The sequence below is a fragment of the Vitis riparia genome, chromosome 13 (genome assembly GCF_004353265.1).
Source record: "Vitis riparia cultivar Riparia Gloire de Montpellier isolate 1030 chromosome 13, EGFV_Vit.rip_1.0, whole genome shotgun sequence".
Taxonomy (NCBI): domain Eukaryota; kingdom Viridiplantae; phylum Streptophyta; class Magnoliopsida; order Vitales; family Vitaceae; genus Vitis; species Vitis riparia.
In genome coordinates, this window is record NC_048443.1 from 22039390 (window position 1) to 22060791 (window position 21402).

At 31.7% G+C, this 21402-nt stretch overlaps 3 protein-coding genes across 6 annotated transcripts; 2 read left to right on the forward strand and 1 right to left on the reverse strand.

Annotated features, from left to right (window-relative positions):
- Positions 1 to 25: 25 nt before the first annotated feature.
- LOC117927484 (serine carboxypeptidase-like) lies at positions 26 to 1371 on the forward strand. Its single transcript, XM_034846998.1, has 3 exons — positions 26 to 569; positions 700 to 833; positions 938 to 1371. Exons 1-3 carry the CDS (start codon positions 296 to 298, stop codon positions 1073 to 1075), a joined length of 546 nt encoding a protein of 181 aa, XP_034702889.1. The 5' UTR covers positions 26 to 295; the 3' UTR covers positions 1076 to 1371.
- Positions 1372 to 3843: 2472 nt separating this feature from the next.
- Positions 3844 to 11584, forward strand: LOC117929176 (serine carboxypeptidase-like). Of its 4 annotated transcripts, XM_034849406.1 has the most exons (11): positions 3844 to 3992; positions 4583 to 4640; positions 5378 to 5573; positions 6287 to 6455; positions 8400 to 8519; positions 8836 to 8979; positions 9077 to 9227; positions 9566 to 9654; positions 10589 to 10847; positions 10953 to 11086; positions 11191 to 11584. In XM_034849406.1, the coding sequence occupies exons 1-11, from the start codon at positions 3975 to 3977 to the stop codon at positions 11329 to 11331; spliced, it is 1479 nt and encodes a 492-aa protein (XP_034705297.1). In that variant the 5' UTR covers positions 3844 to 3974; the 3' UTR covers positions 11332 to 11584. The 4 variants fall into 4 exon arrangements, with proteins under 4 accessions (XP_034705297.1, XP_034705298.1, XP_034705299.1 ...); XM_034849407.1 differs by lacking the exon at positions 4583 to 4640 and having other exon boundaries at positions 3885 to 4002; XM_034849408.1 differs by lacking the exon at positions 4583 to 4640 and having other exon boundaries at positions 3912 to 3992.
- A 1911-nt stretch (positions 11585 to 13495) lies between these two features.
- LOC117928429 (probable cysteine protease RD19D) lies at positions 13496 to 15101 on the reverse strand. The gene is made up of 4 exons (XM_034848315.1): positions 14610 to 15101; positions 14367 to 14486; positions 13964 to 14207; positions 13496 to 13882 (listed from the first exon to the last, which is right to left on the reverse strand). The coding sequence occupies exons 1-4, from the start codon at positions 15099 to 15101 to the stop codon at positions 13611 to 13613; spliced, it is 1128 nt and encodes a 375-aa protein (XP_034704206.1). The 3' UTR covers positions 13496 to 13610.
- Between the last annotated feature and the right edge of the window lie 6301 nt (positions 15102 to 21402).

The window sequence follows — 21402 nt, forward strand, 5'->3', positions numbered from 1 at the left end:
GTTTGGTGTCAGTTCTTCATAGAACCTTTTCTACCCAAAGCATATGTATGTATAAAATCCTTTTGCTATGAGACTGAAAGATGATTTTATGTTGATTTCAACTGAAAAAAATGTGCTTGTTTTCTTTTCTAAGCTTTCTCTTCTTCAATAAAAGAAGATTCTTGAAGAAAATCAATTCTTTATCAACTCAGCTACAAGAAAACATTCCATAAAAGATGTCAAGAAAACTTGCATCCCAGTACCATGTGAATGAATCCAGTGTCAGGCATTTCTTAAATTATTGGCAATCATTATTATGTTACCTCTGCAGTACTATGACATCAGAAAGAAGTGTGAGGGGAGTCTTTGCTATGACTTCTCAAACATGGAGAGATTCCTGAACCAGAGATCTGTTAGGGATGCTCTTGGAGTTGGGGACATAGATTTTGTTTCTTGTAGCCCCACTGTGTATCAGGCTATGCTGATGGACTGGATGAGGAATCTTGAAGTCGGTATTCCTGCATTACTTGAGGATGAAGTCAAATTGCTTGTATATGCTGGAGAATATGATCTCATTTGCAATTGGCTTGGTAAGCTTTGGGCTTAATTTGAACCTCCATGTTTATCTTTTGATTTAGTGAGCTAACCTTTTTGAATTGTTATCAAAGCTGAGGATGTGCTTGACTTGGTTTTGTGTTGGGTATGATTTTATTTGAACAGGTAATTCAAGATGGGTTCATGCCATGAAATGGAGTGGCCAGAAAGATTTCCAAGCATCCCCTGAAATTCCTTTTGAAGTAAGAGATTCACACGCTGGACTGGTGAAAAGCTATGGCCCTCTTACCTTCCTCAAGGTCTCTCTCTCTCTGACCATCGCTTTATTACATAGCATTAGACTAGGAAGTAGGTGATTACCAGTGCTGACATGGTGATGTGGTTTCTATGTAATAATAAACAGGTCCATGATGCTGGTCACATGGTTCCCATGGATCAGCCCGAAGCTTCATTAGAGATGCTGAAGAGGTGGATGGAAGGCAAACTCGTTGAAGGCCAAGATGAATCAGAAGAGCCAGAAAAATTAGTTGCTCAAATGTGATTTGATTCCCTCTGTTTGTGTTCATCATATATCTAGGTTTATCAAAATCCACAAGCAGTTGAGTAATTGGGTATGTCCAACATTGCAAGCTAGCTGATGATGAAGTCTTGAGTGCACCTGTAAATATATTTGCCCTCAGATACAGATAGATTTCTGGATAACTTTTTGATGTTTTGTGGTTATTAAAAACTACTCAGCAACTGATTATCTTACAAAAACTTATGTTGGGTATAAGAATACGTACTGTTCTACATTGCTTCTGTATTGTATTCATCTGAATGTTGGTTGTGGGCTTATTCCTTTGGTTTGGATTTGAGGTTTGATGATAGTACCACTCTTTATTGTTGCTGCTAAAACCCTGTTATTTTCTTGCTTTAAACTTGTCATTTCCTTTTGTGCTTTTACATTTTGACTTCCAAAAAGGCAATCATACAACCTAATTAGTACGCCCAAATGCCCCTGGTTGGTTTCTTAGTTGTCATTTTTTACTCTTATGGGGATGTTTGAGGCCTGTCGGGAAGTGTTTTTAAAATAAAGAATTTGAAATGATTCTAATATGGTTTTTATGTTGATAAATATGTTTTAGAAATAAATTTTATATATAGTATTTTATTTTTAATATAATTATTTTTTAAAAAAATCCATAATAAAAAAATTAAAATATGTTTTTTGAAAATGGAAGAATATTTAATTATTTTATTTTAAAGGATAGAAAATTGTTTTAAAAAATGGTTAAGAATCCTTTTTTTTTTTTTTTGAAAATTTGAAGAAAAGAAAATAGAAATGAAAAGAAGAAAAAAATAAAAAGAAATTTAACTTATAAATTATTATTTTTCTTTGAAAACAAAATCTCGTATGATTTTTATTTTAGTTTCCTAAAAGTTTTAAGGAATATTATACAAAAAAAAAAAAATCTATTTCATAACAATAGATATTTTTTTATTTCCTAGAATTTTAAGAGAAAATATTGTCAACTAAATCTTATTTAATCATAATTACCAATTTAAAAAGTAATAAGGTTGTTTATTAAATAATAAATAATAAATTTAATTATTTTATTTATAATTAATTTATTTAATATAAAATAATTATTTATTTATTTATTTTTATGCTACATATCAAAGTATAATCGTATGTAAATTATTTTATATCTGAAAAACTCTTATAACAAATTTTATTCTTTATTATATCAAACAATTATTAATATTATATAATAAATAAAAATTTATTATTGGTTTATTTATTATCAAGAATATGAATTTATTTTTAACTTATTAATACTAAAATATATATTTTTTTAAATTCTTACTTTATAATGTTAAAAAAAATCCTAAATAATAATAATAACCATAAAATATTTAAAAGGAAGGAACCATCTAGACTAAAAGTATAGTTGTCAATTGATTTAGATGACATGATAAGTAAATGAACATTTTTTTTTGAATAATTAGATTACTCATTAAAAAATATATGAATTTCAACTTATTTTTAAATAGATGAATATAATACTATTTTAAAAAAATTTGAGGTTCTTTTTTTCATATATTTTTGTATTAGTGAATCAAATCTCACTTTCCCTTAAATCTATTCAAATTATTTTTTGTTAAAATTAAATAATTTAAAAATATATAGATATTTTTACAAACATTTTATAGTAAACTTAAGCTTGAGAAAATGATTATTTTTTTCTTACTACATTTTCAAATTATTAATTTAAAAATAAAACATTTTATCCTCATTTTTAAAATTTTATAAATAGTAAACATGTTTGATGGTTTTATTTTATTTTATTTTTAAAATAGAAACATATTCAGTATTTAAGACACACTTGTTACAAAAATAATAGGAAAATTTTGGCAAGATAAAAAAAAATTATTTGATTTTAACAAATCTTAAAATGAGAAATTAATAATTACAATTTATTTGTAATACTAATATTTCATTTATAAACATAAATAATTTTTAGAAAAATAAGAAAAATCTAATGATTTAAACAATTTTAAAAATAGCTAAAGTAGAAATATATTTTAACCAAAATTATATAAAAAAACTATTTTTTAATTTTTTTTATTAGAAAGTTTTAGTGTTTAATGTCTGCTCCAAATGGTCCGTCCTCCCTTCACGTGAGCTTAAGAAGACCTTAAGTTCGAGACATGAAGATGAGAAACATTGTTGATAAAATGAGAAAGAATAAAAGGAGAAGTAAGTTATGTCTTAATTTCCTATAAGACAAATTAGAGAACATTATTATTATTATTATTATTATTATTATTATTATTATTATTTTTATTTTTATTTTTGTTTTTGTTATTATTTATTTATTTATTTCAATTTTGGCCTTGATTTTTATAATTCCTTTAATTAAAAAGAATTTATAAAAAATAAAAAATAAAAAATAAAAAGTAAGAAATAAAAAAAAGGTAGAGTGAAACGTGAGGGAAGGTAGAGCATGCCGGAGCTGTGCCTCCACCATCTTCTCTGCCTGGGGCGAAGTCGTCAAGCTAGCCGTCCTCAAGGACCGCCTCGCCTTCCCACGCCCTTGCCCGGCGCGCGGGGGATGCACGGAAAAGTCCTCAATAAGCGCACCCTCTCGGCGTCCATTTGTCCTGGTCTGCCCCAGGGAACTGCCGTTGCCGAAGCGGTCACGGCAGGGAAAGGCGGGAGAGCGGCGAGGTCCGGTGGAGGAGAGGATGGCGGCGGATTGGACGCCCGGGGAGAGGTGGGTGGGGTTGCTTGAGGATATTAATTGAGCATCAGTGTTGGATACTGGAGCTGATGAGAGGTTATGGAAGGGAATTGAGGGCTTGGGATGAGGAAGAAGGGGAAGAAAGAGATGAAACAAGTTATTTTAGGATGAGAGCGACGACGAGGAGTGATTTTGAGGTGGGGTTTGTTGGGAATGGATGATTCGAACTGGGTGAGTGGAGGTACGGCATTTTTGCTTTTCTTTTGTTGGTGTGTGTGTTTTTGTGTTCTGGGTTTGCAGCCTCAGTTACGCTGGTTAATGCTAGTCCGGAATTCAGAGTTTTTAATTTTTAGGATTGGATATTAATTTGATCTTGCAAATTTGTTATGTCAGTCGTGACAAATGTATACAGCTGTGTCAAAATTTTGACGGTAGTAAGTTTTATTTTCTCTTGATTTTAATCATTAAGTGAAACTGCATGAAGAGAGAGATATTTGTTTGTTTGAGGGCTAATCAATCTTTTATTTCAATCAAATCCAATTTTACTGAGACCTAACACAATCTTGTAATTTCAGATAAAACAAATTTGAATAACTTTACTTATAATAATAAGGATCAGTGATTTATTATCTTCTACCTCCCACATCAAATTCATTCAATAGTATTAAGATTTATACCAAATTTATCTGATCTTGGATCAATCATATACTCAATGACTTAATGAAAATAAGAGTGTAGTATCTTACAAGCTTTTCTTTTCAACATTCTACACGAGTAAAACATTGGCTAATATCTGAGTTTGTTGTTTGAGAAATGTGAAGGCTGGGGAGCTCTATTTACTCTTGATTTTAATCATGAAGTGGAACTACATGAAGAGAGGTATTTGTTTGTTTGAGAGCTAATCAACACCGCATTTCATCAAATGTAGTTTTTGTTGAGAGCCAACCAATCTTGTGATTTCAGATAAAACAAACTTGAATAGTTTATTTATAATAATTAGTATTAGTCCTCTTATACCATCTTCCCTCACCCATATCAAATTCACTCAAAATTGTAACATGTATACTAAATTTATCTGATCATAGATCAATCATACACTCAAAAAAACTATTGAAACTAAGAGTGTAGTATATTACAAGCTTTCCGATTTTCTACATTAGTAAAATATCTAAATATGGATTTTCCAGAACTTGAGCAAAATGAACAATTTTGTTATCATGGAAAATGCAGTTATGGTTTTTGATTGGCATACATCAGTTGTTGTGCAAGTTATGAAGGGTAAGAAAGTTTGCATGTAAGACCAAGCCTTGAAAAGATGTTCTCTTCCTGCCAAAGCAAACAACTGCTGCCATGTCACCACCCAACCACTCTTCTCTCTTGCCTCTAGACTGCATTGAATTGAACGTTGGTTCCACTTTTTTCTCTCTTTGAAACACCCATGCATGTATATATATATATGTATTGAATATTGAAGATTCAGCAGAGTTGGAGAAGAATGGAGAATTCAGTGAATCTCTCTCTTCTTTCTCTTTTTCTTGTTGTTCTCTCTCCTCTCTCTTCTGTGAATGGTTTTTTAAGGCCTTCTTTGAACCCTAAGTTTCCAACGTTGCAAGCAGAGAAGCTGATAAGGGAACTCAATTTATTCCCCAAAGATGCAGAGGCGGTCAATGGCATGGATTGGGAGGGTGAGTCCACAAAGAAACTTGTGGAGAGACGTCTGAGGTTCCCTGGTATTGATTACTCCGATGCATCGGTTAAGGACCTGAGTCAACATGCCGGCTACTACAAGCTTAGGCACTCTCTCGCTGCTAGGTTTGTTTTTGAAACTCTTGAATTTTCATTTTTGTCTGTTTTTTTGTAGGCTTTATTGATATGTGGCAGGAGTTATGTGATTAATTGGTGAATAGGGAACCCTGGAATTTTATTTATTTTCTTTATTTAGAATGTGGGAATTGTGTGCTTTTCTTTGGATTTTAGGGTTTATTGGTATGTGATGGGTGTCATATATTGATTATTTTTATGCTGATAAAACCCTAAATGTTTTTGTTCAATCCAACAAGTGAGTGATTTTATGAAAATTGAACTTCGATTTTTCACTGGAAATCTTTATGAATAAAGAAGTCCCATAGAGTTGGATTCTTTATTGGAGAACTTGATTAATAAAATGACAAGGCATGAATTTGATCATCGGTTAGAACCAAATTTATGCATTTTTACTGAAGCCTGTTGCTTTATTATGAAGTAATATCTCTACTGGATGAATGGCATCATTTTGCATGTGGATGTGTGCATGATGGTATCCATCCTTGGTATGGCTTAAGGGGATTAATGTTATCTAAGTGGTTGTCAAATTTTTGTGGATTGAGAAGCTGGATCAAATCATATTTGCGTCTTATGTCAATGCATTATACCTTGCAACTAATGCCATATTAGTTATATCTTCCTAGAAAGTGTTTGGCAGCATGTTTTGGTGTGCATGTGTTGTTTTTCACCCAATGTTGAATTCCTCCTTTCATTGTCTGTAGGATGTTCTACCTATTCTTTGAATCACGCGACAGCAGGAAGGACCCTGTTGTCATCTGGTTGACTGGAGGGCCAGGGTGTGGTAGTGAATTGGCTCTTTTTTATGAAAATGGGCCCTTCACTATTGCCGCAAACATGTCTCTTATGTGGAATGACTGGGGTTGGGACAAGGTATCTTTTTTCTTGTTTAATTTTCATTTTTTTTTCCATTATAGCTAGTTGAATTTTTACAGCTAAATCAACACTTAATAACGTACTATAGTTAACTTCAACATGGACTCAGGTGCAAGTCTCAGGGGCCAATGTGGGTCTTGTTCCCGAATCCATCTTATGATGAGGGGACACGACTTAATAATGCAAATGTCAGGGGCCAATGTGGGTCTATTGCCCAAATCCATCTTATGATGAGGGGACACAACTTAATAATATGATTTGCTATAATTGATGCTATAATTGATTAATGAATGAAGGTGGTTGTTTCTGATCAAATAATCTGATTTGCTAAATTTGATTGATTAATGAAAGTGATTGTTTCTGATTTAAGTTTAATTTTAAGTTTAAAAATAATAAGTTTATGAAAAAAGAGAAAAATGAGTTTAAGATTAGTTGCAATGAATTATAATTTGGTTCTTCTTTTCATTGTTGAACATATTTGTTGGATATATATCTTAACAATAGCATGCTCTTGTCATGTCATGTCCAACATGGATACTTCACAGCTATGAAGTACATATGTGAAATCAGAGGTTGCCTATTTCTTTGCCCTCCTTGTCGTCTAGTTGTGATTTTTCAAAGTAACATTGTTAATTATTTAACTTTAAACTACGAGGAGAGTATGGGAATTAGATTTTTTATTGTAAGGGAGTTAAATTATATGATTTTGTGCAGCTAGATAAATGAAACATGGATCATTAAAAAGTGAATTCTTAGATTTTCTTCATCATTCCTTATTATTGTGAATTTCATGAGGAGTGCATTTGATAGCGCTGAGATCTACTTAGTTGCAAATTCAGTGCTTTAATAATGACTTGTATTTAAATGGACTGGGGAATATCAAGATGGATTCTTAACTTGTAGGATCCTTGATGCTTTATAAAGACATGCCCCCATGTCCCTTTCCATGCTTCTGGGCTGCTTTGAAAGGAAGAATTTAATTTCAGTTTATTTTCATTCATATTACAGACTTTAGGCATTCACTGCTGTTACTGTAATTATTATGCATACAAATGTCTGGAAATATGCTGTTTTTTATTAGAACAGTGGTTGTATGACCCACCACTGTATTTTTCACCCAAGTTACTATGCAGAATCTTTTATGTCCAATTTCAGCTAGTGCACATGTAGCAACTGTCCACTCCCAATTAATTTCACCTATCTTGGGTTATATCCATTGTCAGATCTTGTTTCAGCCTACTGCCTTCTGTAGTCTGTAGGTTAGGTCATCTAATTTTCCCCTATCCCAAAAACTAGAAAACTTTCTTGCAACCTCCATAATCAAAGTGATTTACTTTAGTATTTCTTTAATTTGACTTTGTTTCAAACTTCAGAACAGTCTTTGACATGTGTTAAGCATATTGTCTGACAGACTGAGCTATCACTGCAGCATTTTGTGCTTGCTGCTATAACAGAATGGACTCAATGGAGCTTAATGCAGTGGACAGAATTAAGCTATTAGAAGTTGTAGAATATCAAAGTAGAATTTTTATTTAGACAAGTTAGTTTCCATTTGAATACTCCTGTTTTTTGTTTTTAAAATAAAAAAATAGTAGTAACTTTTATGTAACATACAAGAACTCTTAGAAGCTTACATAGAAAAAGTAATGGTTTTAGAAACTAAAAAAATTTGAGGTATCAAAAAACTTTTACGACTTCAAATTTTAACATTTTTGAAAGTGATTTTTAAAGATACAAGGTAAATTTATACTTTTTGTACAAGATGTTCTACTTTTTATATAGAATTTATTACTACTTTCTAAAACAAAAAATAAGAAGTGTATCCAATCAGACACCTATATTTTGGGTTTTCATTTTCATTTGTTTTATTTGAAAAGTTTCCCTACAATGACTTTAGAGTTCTTTGTGAAAGTTTATGTAATTGTGATGTTGATTCTGCAGATATCAAACCTATTATATGTTGACCAACCCATTGGGACTGGCTTTAGTTATAGCTCCGATCTACGTGACATTCGCCACAATGAAGAGGCCATCAGTAATGACCTATTTGACTTCTTGCAGGTCTGTTTTGTTTTGTTTTGTTTTTTTTAATTTTTGTTAATCCTTATTTTCTTTTGTAACCATGGGATTTAATGTTAACCTCCTATCCAATTATTGCATTTCTGAGCAAGGCAATCTTTGAAGTGTAGCCTTCATTTAGGCATATTATTTAACATAATTGGATCACTCTTTGATTATATTGGTTTAGAAGACCACTCGATGATGGCATATTTTATCATGTAAACAACAGGAAAGGAGAAAACAATGTCATTGGAACATTGAGTTTTATCTGTGTAACAATCTGTTGTTCTGACAGGGCTATTTTCTCTGTTATTAGGCCTTCTTTGAGGAGCATCCTTTGTTTACAAACAATGACTTTTACATAGCTGGAGAATCGTATGCTGGGCACTATATTCCTGCTTTGGCTGCTCGAATTCAGCGAGGGAACAAAGCTAAAGGAGGAATTCACATAAACCTTAAGGTATAGAATTGATTGCACTATTCAGAATTGTAGCTTTTAAGTGTGAATATTGTTTAGCTTTGTAAGTGTTGATTTGCTGCTCAAAATGCTGGGGCAGGGATTTGCAATTGGTAACGGCCTTACTAATCCTCAAATCCAGTACAAAGCATATACAGATTATGCATTAGAGATGGGGATGATTGAAAAACCTGATTATGACCGTATCAACAAGGTGCTTCCTGTGTGTGAGATGGCAATAAAGCTTTGTGGTAACTTCCTCTTCTTCTTTTTCTTCTTCACTTTGTGGTAACTTCTTCCTCCTTGTCCTCCTTCTCTTCCTCTTTAGTGAGCTTGTACCTTTTTCTTCTCCAGGTTCCTTCTTTTTCCCATTCTTTCTTTTTCTCCTTCTATATGTGTTGGTGTATTCTTTTAACCCTTGTTTCTGTGTGTGTGGTCCTATTCCCTCTTTAATGAGCTTGTTCCCTTTTCTTTTCCAGGTTCCTTCTTTTCCCCTTCTATGTGCTGGTGTCTTCTTTTAACCCTTCTGTGTGTGCACACATTGGAAAAGGTGCTTATTTCTAATAAGCATTCCTTTTAACTGTTTCAGGCACTGATGGGACAATCTCTTGCATGGCTTCATATTTTGTTTGCAATTCCATATTCAGTAAAATCATGGCCCTTTCTGGTGACACGAATGTAAGAGTACACATAAATCCTTCCTTCTTTAGTGTCTGGATGGCATATTGAATTAAAGATGACAAGAAAACCCATGGGGTCGGGTCCCTAGGGGGATCTGCCCCTAATGAGGCAGGGATGGAGATGGGGAACCTATTCCCTGGCCTGAATCTGTTCTTGTCCCTGCACCGATTATGTTTATTATATTATAATATATATATATATAAAATTTAAAAATAATAATATGCTATAATAATTTTTTATTTTTCTATATATGAATTTGCCTCTTAATAGGGATTCCCATATTGGATGAGGAATTTGACCTCCTAACAGGGATTCCCCGTCCTTGTCCCGTTTACTCTAGGATGGAGAATGGGGTGAGGATGGGGAATAAATTTACAACAGGGGACAGGGATGGGGAATAAATTTACAAGTGGGGACGGGGATAGGGAGCCCCCCCTGACCCTTTGTATATCCCTGTTGAATGTTTGTTGATGCCGTCAACATATTAATCACAAATTTAGGTTATGTTTTGTGCTGTTTGCTATCATTTCTTCTAGAACATGATTTCTGCCCAAAGCATTTTAAGACATTTATAATCAACATCAGATACCCTCAGAATAAACTTGGAAATATATATATATATATATAAATTTTTTTTATTCTTTTATTTACATAACATCTCGGGAAATATAAAATCCTTTTACAATAATACTGAAGGGTGAATTTCATGTTGGTTGCAACTGAAAAAATGTGCTTGTTTTTTATTTGAGACTTTTCTTCAACAAAAGAAGATTCTGGAATAGACCAGATTCTTTATCAACTCAACTAGTGAGAAAACAGCCCATTAAAGAGAGCAGGTAAACATGCATCTTAGCACCATGTGAGAGAACCATGTCAGGGAAAGACAAGCACATCTTAAAATATTGATAGGCATTAGTTGTGTTCTCTACAGTACTATGACATAAGAAAGACGTGTGAGGGGAGCCTCTGCTATGACTTCTCAAACATGGAGAAATTCCTGAACCAGAAACCTGTAAGAGCTGCTCTTGGAGTTGGGGACATAGAATTTGTACCATGTAGCCCTGCTGTGTATCAGGCTTTGCTAATGGACTGGATGAGGAATCTTGAAGTTGGTATTCCTGATCTTCTAGACGATGGAATCAAATTGCTTGTATATGCTGGAGAATATGACCTGATCTGCAATTGGCTTGGTAACTTTTTGAGCTTAATTTAGACCTTGGTGTTTTTTTTCTTTTATTTAGTGAGCTAACCTTTTGAATAAATGTCCATGCTGAGAATGTGCTTGACTTGAACAGGTAACTCAAGATGGGTGCATGCCATGGAATGGGGTGGTCAACTAGAGTTCCAAGCGGCTCCTGAAGTTCCTTTTGTAATTGGTGATTCAAAAGCTGGACTGATGAAAATCCACGGCCCTCTTACCTTCCTCAAGGTCTCTCTCTCAAACCATGTCTTTCTCACATAGCAGTAGACTTAGGAAGTAGGTGATTGTTGGTGCTGACATGGTGGTTTAATTTAATATGTAACCATAAACAGGTCCATGATGCTGGTCACATGGTTCCCATGGATCAGCCCCGAGTTGCACTGGAGATGCTCAAGAGGTGGTTTGAAAACAAACTTCCTGAAAACACACCTGCTGAATCAAAGGAGGCAGAAGAAAGGGTTGCTCAAATGTGATTCCCTCTGTTGTATTGAAGCCTATATCTTTTTTTATATTACACAGTTGAATAATTTGGGCATGCTGTCCTTGAATTCTCAGTGTGCTTGTAAATAATTTGCCCACAGCCCACAGTCTACAGCCCACAGCTAGGAATTCTGGATAAAATTTTGGTATTTTGTTGGTTATGAAACATTTCTTAGCAGCTCATGATGTAACACAAATTTCTTTTTGGGAATAAGAATGCATGCAGCCTGTGCCCTTGTTATCTTATTATTTGTTGTAGGCTAATCTTATTGTTTGTTATAGAGGGTGTTGGGTAAATTAATTTAATGACTTATGATCTAATAACTTAATTTAAGTCATTAAGTAAATTAAATATATTTAGTTAGATAATTTTGTATTATAATTTAAAATTATTTTTATTTTTAAGTATTAAATTAGAGTAGTTAATTTATTTTTAATTCTGAATTCTTTTTATCTTATTTGTACATATTAATGAGAATATGTTTTAGAATTATAATTCTATATTTATGATTTGTTTTTTATAATAAATATTTTATAATTATTTTATGCATTTATAATACTTTAAATATAAATGTTTTATAAATAAATTTATAATTTAAAATCAACTGAAATAAATATAAGTTCAAATTAATGAAGATAAATATTAATTAAAACATGCTGGATGACTTAGTTCTCTTGAATCTTTGATTTAGATTTAAAGGTTTAATGGAAGTACCAATTTTCATTTGGGTATGCAATTTGGAAGATGTATTGTGGTAGTCCGGGGCCATTATAAGATTTGGTGAAGAAGATGATGCTTCTTTACTTCTCCTTGATCTCTTTCAGTTCCACTCATTAATGGTTCAAAATCCATAACGGTGAATCGAGTTGCTAACTAATCCGAACTCTACTCGAATTAAGAAATAATTAACCTAAACTCAATCCAATCCAAACTCTAACCCGGGTACTTAACTTAACCTCATTTTTTTTAGTTCATATTAAATGTAGAATAATTCAAGTTAAATTTGGATTGATCAGATAAAACTCAGATTGATTGAGTTGTATAATTCAAAATCTATTTATGATGTTACTTTAATGTATTTATATAAAAATTTAAAAACAACTAAAACAAAATTTCAAAATAACAATAAAAGAAAACATAAATTTATATATTTTCTAAAAATAATGAAAGCCATTCTATATAATATAATTTGATTTTTTTTCCTTAAAATTAAAAAAAAAATATAAATATTATTATATAGTATAAGATACGTTATAAAAACATTAAATTGATTTTGATTTGAGTTAAACTTAGATTGTCCAAATCTTAACCCAAAAATTCAACCTAGATTGAGTTTAAATTGAAAAAACATAACTCAAATCCAACTCGAACATTGAAAATGATTACCCAAACTCATCCAAACATTGGATTATATTTGGATTGGATTAGGTCTAACTTAAAAAATGAACTCCATGTTAATGATTATAATCAATAATAAATGAGACTTTAATATATAATGAATAAGTAAATCTATTTTATATATATTATATGAGATGTAACTTTACAAATGATTATAAATAAATTTGTTATAACTTTGTATAAAAAAACCTCAAAGAAAATTTAAATAAATATATTTTTTAATGGGAATGTTATTAGATTTTCTAAACAAAATTATATGAAAATTATAAAAGATTTTAAACACCAGGAGTTTTTCTATAAAAATATAAAAGAATAAAAGTTAATTAAAAAAAAAATGGACTAAGTCACTTAAACCTACATGAAAACCTATATAAACCCGTAAAGGGTTATGAATTCATTCTTCCTCTCGTATTTTTTGAAACTTGAACCTAGTCACCCTTCTCTTGTGCCAAGACCCATAGAAGGAAAGATCGAGTTCTACAATGACCACTGCAATTTCAGAGTCTTTTAGAATCTTCATGGGATAGAAATTGATATAGAAATATCTACATCACAGGTACGAACGTTCTACAGTCTTTCTGCTGCGTTAGGTCTAGAAAAAACTTATGATGTGGATGCATGCACCCTATATGAACCAGGGCCAAAGAATGGAGAAATCCGGGTATTCCCGGCAATTGGTTTTAATCCTTATGAGACCACTGCTGAAAAGAAAAAAAAAATCTCTCTGGTTTGCTGAAGCACTATGTTATATGACCTTTTATTATTCATTTCTAGCCAATATTTCACAAGCGGAACAACCATGGCCTGGTTTACTCATTTCCATCCATGTATATATATATCACAAACAGAAGTAGCATGGTAAAATAGAAAGTTTTAGGAGGTTTGAGTCACCACTGCAGAGACCATAGTGTTCATCCCACACATGCCATGGCCCCTGCAAAGCCGGTAATAGCCGTGTTCTCCCCATCTCTTGCCCCATGAATTCTTAATGATCCAGTAGGGCATGTAGCCAAACCTCAGGATGGAGTACCCCTTTGCACCATACCCCACCAGCAAAACGCCATGGTTTATCCATCTCTTGGGGCATATGAGAGGACACGACACTCCACCGATGTAAGTTTGCATGAAGATTGCATTCAAACCAACTGCAATAGGTCTTTGATTAATCCACTTTCAATCATGTTGTCTTCTTATTATTTGACAATGGATGTACATAAGATACTAACCTGCAAGGGGACCATGGCAGACTAAATTGGCGGCGATCTGGTTCTCATCGATGGGGACTTCGGTGAAATTCACAACTCTAACTGCTACTCTGTCTGGTTTAAACTTGCATTCGCCATGCTTGCCGGTGTAAGGATATGAACTTTCCTCCTCCAACCCTCCTGCCTCAATCAAATACTTGTAAGCATTTGTCATAAGGCCTCCCTCGCAACCACTGTCACATGCGGCCTTGTCCCTTATATCGCACTTGAGAAAAATATAACAGAAACAAGTATTAATTGGATTTGTGCATGATCAGAAATGTTCATTATAACAAACCCTCCAAAAGCTTTTAGGTTCATTATGACCAAAGTCCAGATGAAAGACTCGGAAGAAGAATCCAAACACAATTAAGCTTATAATTACCATGTGATCACAGTCTACAAGTTGTTGCTCACTTAGAGTGAGAAGTTTCTTTGTTGAAATGAAATGGGCTCCTTCCACTGCTCCTGTGGTGCTAAAAGCCCAGCATGATCCACATGTGCCCTGCATCAATGTTACAAGCTCCTTTGCTTTTGACTAATATATATATGGGGCCTTCAGCCCAGCTGAAGAAGGAATTTAAATATCAATTAGCAAAAATGAGTGAAGAAATACTGAACCAATTACCTGCATCTTCACCTCAGTGACAGCTCCTTTCTCCCTCCAGTCAAAACTCTCCGGCAACCCATCCACCTCCAAGGCCGCTGCAGTCTCCGCAACTCCTCCCTTCATGTGAGGCCCACCCACCACTCCCGTGAACATCCTCTCGAACTCCTCCTCGGAGAGATCGGAGAAGGGCGTGACGCCGTGTAACGCCGTTGGGTCAAGCGCCTGGTGCTCCGCCGCCCTCACCATGTTCTTCGCGAATATCCCTAGGCGGTGCACGTACTCCTCTCTGCTACTGTACTCTTTCCCGTACTTCTCCATGAACATTCTGAACTCTTTCTCTGTGCCCAATACACCATCTACACCGAATTTTCTGTGGCTGTGACCGTCTGTTACTTGGACTATTTTCGGGTCCCATGGGGTATCGTGTTCGTGGAGTGAAATTGCAGAGGCTGCGAGTGCGCAGGTTAGGAGTGCCGCGACTCCAAGGGCACCGGTTAGACCTCCTCCCATCGTCCCTCCCCTCCTCCTTGAGCTCTGCTTCACCGGGCTGCAATTACGATTTTGTCCCCATTTAAATCCTTTTCAGAAGTACATATGGGCATAATAGTCATTGTGGTTTAGAAAAGGCCCTTCCAAGTGAGGATGTGTGTGTGACCCATGCAGAAGCTTTGTGTTGCATGAGGAACGCGTGGCTGTAGGGTGGCATCAGTCTCTGTACACGTGTACAGTGGTGCTAGGAATATATATTTATTTATATTTAAAATATTTTTTAATAAAAATATAAACATTATTTATTAATATATATAATGATGCTTTGAAAAATAAAAAATGTAAAGTTTGGGATTTTTAATAAAATCAAGTGAATATTTGATTTTGCATAGATGGCATATGAATGCATTATCATAACTTTATGAGGAATTCGATGTTAATTAGAGAAATTGAATATTTCCCTTGATGGAAAGAAGTTCTACTACACACTCAAATTTGATCCCAAAATCATCAAAGAATTGGAAGGTGATGAAGAGTTGGATAACTTAGTGTCCCATTGTGATGATTTTGTACGGGTATATGTAATGTAATTATCCCTTATAAATGGTGTTCAAAAAAAATATATTGAATACACAATTGGCAATTCAGTAATGTATTTTCATATTAATATCTATTGAATATATTTGTTTAAAAAAAATGATCTTTAGGTTGAGATGTTCTAAACCTTAAATTTCAAGTATTGAAGACGATCTCATAGACCTAGCTAGAGATCTTTTACCCGATGGCTCATCCTTAAGCTTTGGCAAAAAGATGGTGGAAATCTTTAAAGGTGGAGGCTAGGGCTCTCTTAAGAACATGAGAAAGGAGAATGGAAGAATGAAACCCTAACCTATAAGGGGTATTTATAAGGTTCTTAACTGGATTCAAGTGACTTGAGTTCACATAGACTTGGGTCATTTAATTTAGTCCATAAAAAGTCATAATTGATTAATTAGATAATCTTGTAGGACTAATTAGTCAATTAGCTCAATGTAAAGATGTCGTTCACTAACCCAAGTGCAACATTGTGTAATTACCAAAATTCCCTTATGCACATAAGTGAATTTAAAGTTTATCCAACTCTCATAAAACATGTCAACAATGTATATGAGCTTGAATGAAGGCCATTAGGACCCATAAGATAGTATGACTCTCTCAAAAATTCAATTTTAAAGTTAACTCAACAACTCACTATAAATAATTAATTGCACTCTAATATCTTATATATATATATATATATATATATATATATATATATATATATATATTACAACATAAGTGTTTAGGTCCATGATCTGCTATCCATTTTATACAATCTTTCCATGAATTAATGTTCATAATTTAACAAGGTAAAAATTACTATCATTTCAAAATTACTTCTACTTCTTGAGTTTCAAATCCTCTTATACTATGGTCAATTAACATATCTTAGCTCGTTAGAGCTAATGTTAAGTTCCACTTAAAGAACTACTATGACCATATATTACCCAAATAGACATCCTTAGGATCACCTAAGGGGACATATTGTTTTAATCTCATGAGATATCATGATGTCTATATTGAAAATACCTATTGCTTCTGGTTTCCATTAATAATGACTTAATCCATATAGAATATATGATCACTTTAGGATCTCACCCATAGGTCAAAGTTATTGCGAATTTTAGCACAACCTCAATATTCTCTCAAGGTTAAGAGAAAACACAACATAGCAGCTTAGTGAAATCATAACTACTCAATAGTCTTACGTCATGACTCTCTGTAGGTCCTATCTAATGTATAATCATATACATAAGTGCACTCACCACAAGAAATTCATCCCAATGGTTAAGACCAGTTATCCATCCAATTGGAAAGTAGTATACTACAATCTCTAATGAATTGTCTAAGTCTATAAACTGACTGTAAACAAATTATTTATTTGCAAGAAACTCATGACTTAGATCTTCGTGTAACTCCTAATGCACCTAAGTCATATACAATGCAAGAGATGTTAAGTGAGAATGCCTAAAAAGTATAATATATGGAATAAGGATTGATAAAAGAAAATCCGAAATATTATTAAATAAATGATGAATTTTAAATTTGTTATATCATATTATGCTTTTAAAGGTTGTATCATAACACTGTCAACTCTAGAATTCATGTCCATAGGGGACTTAATGTACAACGGGTTTTCTACCTTTTCTATTTTCAACCTCAATGCATATGCATAAGATGCAGAGAAAAAAGAATGTGTTGCACTCATATCAAACAAAACATGCACCCAAATCGTATAGACTAAAATCATACCTTCCACCAAAATGGTGTTGTCCTTCGATTTTGTTAGGGTTGGTGCAAAACTCTAATTGACACTTGCCCCCTTTCCTTCTAACACTTGACCTTGAAATGATATAACCTGGCTACTTGTAGAAGTTATCCTAGTTCCTTACATTTTTTGGGGTAACGAAGGTGCCTAGTAGTAAGGCAATTGAACTTCAATATGATTTGAAGTTCTTCACCTAACACTAAATTATTGAGTGAGTTAAATGAGTTATATCATGTGTTATATGTTTAATAATTAGATAGTATTTTGGATTATATTTGTTACCCAATTATTATTCATGACATATTTCGATAGAATGTTTGACCTATGGTATGATACAAACACCACTCACCAACACGAATTACTTACATACAACATCATGTAATTATCTTATCATTTATTCATTCAATTGAGTTAGAAGGAGTTCCTCTTTGATGTTGGAATTGTGGGTTAGTAGTTGAATAAATATATAATTAAAAATATTATAATTTCTTCTTCATAATATTTTAAATATTAATTTTATTCATTTTTTTAAAGTATCATAAATTCTTAATTAGTATTGATTACTTTTCGTAAAGAATATTTTATAAAATATTTCATAAGTTAATATGTTATTATAATATTAAATTTTTTTTATAGAATAAGGAAAGTTATTAGGAATATCTTTATAAATATTCTAAATTAGAAAAAGTTATGAGATAGAGATGTTAGAAAGAATATGACAAACCAGTGGAGTGAAGAAGTTCATGGTTTAGAATGTGGATACAAGAAGTGAAGAAATATAGGATGTTTCGGGAACTCTATAGTTATATATAATTTTGTCATCTATAATATTTTTTATGATAGAGTGAAATTATTGTCTTTCATGTGTGAATATAAACATGATTGGTCAAACCATGTTAAAACCCCATATACCATTGTATAGATTATTTTATCTTTATATTCTTAAACTAACATTGTTTGCATTAAAGTTTATGCCGACACAATAATTTTATGTTATCATCCTATTTTGTCCTTGAATTAATAATTTTAATAAAATAACAACTTAAATATGATAGTATAAAATAACAAAAATAATGTATGAAAACTAAAAATTTTGAAATAGTGGAAACCAACTGAGAATTGACTTGTTTTTTTTTTCAATTTTTTTTTTTTTAATGATATATGGATAATGAAGATAATGAGGAGTTTATTAATTTATAGGATTGATGATAATGTTCGCACTAGAATATGCAAAAAAAATTAAAATATATTTAAAAAAAATGACTAAAAAAGATAAATATAATATTTAAAAAATTAATTATAGATTTACAATATAATTGAAAAAAGTTCCAAAAAAATATGAATTTCAATTGGAGTCACATTATCCCTGTGCACTTATACATAGTTTATATAGAACCCGCAGTACTGAAATGCGGTTTTACAAATTTAATACTAAAGTCGCATTTGTGGACATGTGATCTTACGTTTTTCGATATTTACATAAAATAAAAAATAAAAATAAAAACATTATTTAAATGTGAATTTTAAAAAATAATAATAAGATTATTACGTGACTCTACATGGCAACAAAGATGCCGCTTGGAAGGCAAATTCAAACGGGGCCATAGTCTATATACTTGGCCCAAAAGGCCCTTTTGACCCAAAACTCAATGGCTCACTTCAGTAGTCAGAACTCACACAAAACTCTATTGAAAAACCCAAAAAAAAAAAAAAAAAAAACCTAGAAATTAGGAAATCTGGAAGAAAATCTTATTAAATCTAGAAATTAAAAATAATAAGTCTATTTTTCTAACTTTTTCTTATATGAAAATAGATTTTATACTATGATCAATTTTTAACTTTGAGGGTGTTTGTTTTTTTAGTTTTGTGTTAAAAGTAGTTTGTTTTTAAATTTTAAATTATTTATTTTTCCATTTTTTTTATGACTTATTATAAATTTTTATTGAATAGAAAAAATTAAAATATTTGATTTTTTTAAAATAAAAAATTAACATATTGGTTTTTTTTCATTTTTTTAATGCTTAATAAAAATAAAATATTAATATAAATACAACAGCATAAAATTAGTGAAAAAATAGAAATAAATAAAGATGGCTCAAAGAAAAAAATTATACTAGTAATTAGATTAAGGTAAAAAAGAAAAGGAAATGAAATTAGGACCATTTTTATTAATTATGTGATAATTTATTTAGAATCAGAAGTTATTTTAGAAAATGTTTTTAATCTAAAAAGTATTTTTGAAAAAAAAAAATAGGTGTTTAATAAAATTTAGAATGTAAAAAATCACTTCTAGTATTAAAAAAACCACTTAGGTTATGTTTGGTTTTCAAAAGGTACTAAAAAAAATACTAAGAAAAATTATTTTCTCATGTTTGACTATCGTACGAAAGATATAAAAGTAAATAAAATATAATTAAAACTCGTAAAAAAAACTTATACATTTTTAAATTATTTAATATTTATATCGATGAGTTAAAATAAAATAAATGAATTTGAAGTAGCAAATAAAAATAATTTATTGACTTTAAATTTATTTATTTTTTCTTTTTTTTTCTTCTACTTTTCTTTTCTATTTTCTTTCTCTTTTAGTTTTTCTCAAATTTTCTAAAAACCAAAAACATAATCTTATATTATTTTTTGGAGAAACATTTAATAAATGATTCTTTAAAAAATAGAAAACGTTTTTACGAAAACACTATACATAAAAACTCGATCCTAGACTGTGTTTGATTGTGATTTTAAAAAATATTTATAGTATTTCTACTATTGATTCTGAATGGTAAAAATTTTTAAATATTAGAAAAGTCAGAAACGTGTACTCAATGTTGTGGATTATTGCGGGGATGTCGTATAAAAAGTTAAAAACCCTTCCCTTAGTAGCCGAGTTGGTGGGGTTCCATGTGCAAAGCAAATAGACGGCCTAGGCCCCAATTAAGCAGCCAGACAAGGCCAACAAACAAAACAAATTCCGGGTCCAAACCCCCAGTCAACACATTTCAAATCAATTAGCACCCAAATATGTATAAAAAAAGAATCTAATGGGAAGATTGAAGTGGAATATACCTTTTTCAAAAGCATATTACATGAACAAACCCAAAACTTAGTGTAAAAGGTAGTGCAAAGTCCAAAGTCTGCCATCCCACGAAGCAACCAGCCACCTATCCCCCCTATTTAAATATGCGCAACCTCCTCTTCAATTATAAATTATCTTCACCAAATGTTGACCACGTGAATCAACAACTTCAAATTCATCGACTTTAGTTCCCACTTCCCACTTCATTGCCCAAACATATAAAAAGGCATCATCAATAAGGTAGTGTAACGTATGTAATACGAATGGTATGATTCCATATTTTATTTATCTCGTCATTTTTTATCTTAATTTTATATGTAATAAATATTATATCTCATTTTCTTTTTACCTTGATGTTATTCATAGATATCATGTGTAGATATCGATTCGATATTTTAATTTTTTTTCCTCGATTTTATCATTTCACATTAATTTTTAGGTTTTTTTTTTACTAATAAACTATTTCTAAAAATTAGGGGTCACAATTCGTGTCGATGGGCCTTATTCATGTCGTGTCGTATCAAAGCCTATATATTTTATTACATGGTTCAACCCAAGCTCAACACGAATAATAGTTGTGTCAAAAACATAAACTCGAATATTATATAGTTATTAAATAAACAACACATTATATAATTCATTCAATAATCAAATCTCATTTAATAATTAGGTTGAAGTAGGTTTTGTATATGTCTATGTCTCAACTAAACATATTTAAAAATCAATTAATTATTTACTTAAAAATAAATTTTGCAATAACTTAAATATAAATTAAATGGTTTAAAAATATAAATTAAGTTAATAACAGGATTTTTAAATAAGTCCATGTGGATCGAATTCGTATCATATAAATTGATTCTTAAATAAGCTATACAGATCCATACAAATTTGATCCGAACTCA